This window comes from Guillardia theta (genome assembly GCF_000315625.1).
Source record: "Guillardia theta CCMP2712 unplaced genomic scaffold GUITHscaffold_139, whole genome shotgun sequence".
NCBI lineage: Eukaryota > Cryptophyceae > Pyrenomonadales > Geminigeraceae > Guillardia > Guillardia theta.
In genome coordinates this window covers 133,456-135,487 of record NW_005434535.1, presented here as the reverse complement: position 1 = coordinate 135,487, position 2,032 = coordinate 133,456, and the positions used below count along the sequence as shown (strand labels likewise).

General features: G+C 55.3%; 2 protein-coding genes across 2 annotated transcripts in view; one reads left to right on the top strand and one right to left on the bottom strand.

Moving 5' to 3' along the window:
• Nucleotides 1–1,104, top strand: GUITHDRAFT_80303 (hypothetical protein; the record flags this gene model as incomplete). Its single annotated transcript, XM_005821698.1, has 6 exons — nucleotides 1–60; nucleotides 237–306; nucleotides 361–458; nucleotides 607–682; nucleotides 733–826; nucleotides 1,047–1,104. 6 exons carry the CDS (start codon nucleotides 1–3, stop codon nucleotides 1,102–1,104), a joined length of 456 nt encoding a protein of 151 aa, XP_005821755.1.
• A 293-nt stretch (nucleotides 1,105–1,397) lies between these two features.
• Nucleotides 1,398–2,032, bottom strand: part of GUITHDRAFT_119085 (hypothetical protein) — a gene marked incomplete at both ends in the record, with an annotated part of 2,021 nt that continues 1,386 nt past the window's right edge. The window contains 3 exons of the mRNA XM_005821697.1: nucleotides 1,398–1,439; nucleotides 1,497–1,609; nucleotides 1,658–1,682. Of these exons, the coding sequence (XP_005821754.1) occupies nucleotides 1,398–1,439; nucleotides 1,497–1,609; nucleotides 1,658–1,682 (180 nt within the window). The remainder of the gene's footprint in view (nucleotides 1,440–1,496; nucleotides 1,610–1,657; nucleotides 1,683–2,032) is intronic.

Genomic DNA, 2,032 nt, shown 5'->3' with positions numbered 1-2,032 from the left:
ATGAAGGAGCGCGAGAGAACTTTCATCATGGTCAAGCCTGATGCCGTTCAGCGTGGGTTGGTAAGTTGGTGATAGGAGAGAAAACTGATATGATGAAGATGATGAAGACGACGATGACGATGACGATGACGATGACGATCATGATGATGATGAAAACGATGATGATGATGATGATGATGATGATGATGAGAGGGTGAGGAGGAGGAGGAGGAGGAGGATCTGACCTGTTGATGCAGGTTGGTAACATCATCACTCGCTTCGAGCAGAAGGGCTTCAAGCTCGTTGCTCTCAAGATGGTTCAGGCCGGTGAGCAGCAGCATCCTCGTTCTGCTTGCAGTCAGCGACTGAGGGAGAGAGCAGACGAGGAGCTTTTGCGCCAGCACTACAAGGATCTTGTCAGCAAGCCTTTCTTCCCCTCCTTGATGTCCTACATGACTTCTGGGCCTGTCGTCCCCATGGTACAACTACTCCCGCCCCTGCCCCTGCCCCTTCCCCCTGCTCCCCTGCCCATTTCCTACTCCTACTCCCGCCCTTTGCCCTCTGCTATTTGCTCTTTCTTCATTGTTGCTTTTCTTCTCTTCCTTTCTATGACATCATCACTTGCAGGTGTGGGAAGGCGATGGTGTTGTCAAGGCCGGCAGGACGATCCTGGGAGCTACCAAGCCCTCGGAGTCTGCTCCTGGTCTGCTCTGCTCCTCCTCTACCCTGACATGGAGCTGACTGGCGTGGTAGGAACCGTTCGTGGGGACTACGCGATCGATGTGGGGAGGAACGTTTGCCATGGGTCTGACGCTGTTGAGACCGCCGTTCGTGAGATCTCACTCTGGTAAGGATGTCAAGGGAGGGGATGGGGAGGGAGGAGGATAGGAAGAGGGGGAGACAGACAGAGCAATGGAGCAGAGGAGAGCAGAGGCAGGTAGCAGGGGAAGGGGGGGGAGTCGGGATCAGGTTACGGACATAGTATGCGAGACTGGAGTTGTCCCTGGGCCCGTTATCCTCCACTCGTCGCCCTGTTGCTCTTTCCGTGTCTCAAAGCTGCTTTTCAGGTTCCCCGAGGGCGTGACCAAGTGGGATTCTCACTCTGAGAGCTGGATCTACGAGTAGAGCTGAGCTGAGAGCTGGAACGGTTCCTCTTGTTCGCTGCTAGTAAAGTTGTAACAGTGGGAGATATGGCTGCGGATTCTGCTGGGTAGCTGTTGATCATGGGAACAAGTGTTATGAGGAATGTTGTGAAGTGACTTGATGCGCTTGCAATGTTTGTTTGTGTTGTTTGTCGTTGTACTCCATCGTGGAGTTAACGTTATCACCCAACCCGCGTATCCCCTTACTCCGTGTTCGACCCTACGACCACTCCGACCTCTCCTCCCACTTCAAGCCAGCACTGCCCTTGGCTCAGTTCAACTCAAGGAGCTGCATTTGCAAGGAATGCCGTAGTAGGTCTGCCAGCAGCACAGACGTCAAAGTTCGACTGCAAGCTCCTCCTCCTCCTCTCCCACCTCGTTGGTCAGCACGCACTTGAACTGCACCGCAGCCCCGGTCTTAGCAGGAGGGTCTGGCAGCTTGGGAGTCTGGGCGGCACCGAGCTTCACCTTCGGTGCTGGGGAAGGTTCTGCGGACTCAAAGTGAGGACAGCTCTGCTTCTGCTTTCCTCCCTTACCTTTCCTGTGCGTTGCTCGCCAGTGCTGCGTTCACGAGAGCATCAGTGTAAGAAAATGTTGGGTTGGGCTGGGGGAGGATAGAAATAGGGAGGGACACGCCAGGAGAAAGAGAACGAGAAAACGAAGAGGAGGAGAGGTAGAGATGGAGGAGAAAATGAGGAGGAGGAGGAGGAAGGGAAAATGAGGAGGAGGAGGAGGAGGAGGATGAGGAGGGGATCGATGGGCGTGTGAAGGAGGCGGCGGCGCGGCTGTTCCGGCAGGTGTGTCAGTGTCTGCGGCCTGCGCTCTCTCAGTTCATCCTGAAGCCCTTCTTCTCCTACCTGGACGGCACCAACGCCTGGAGCCAGGGCAACGACGTGAACTGCTTCGCGGTC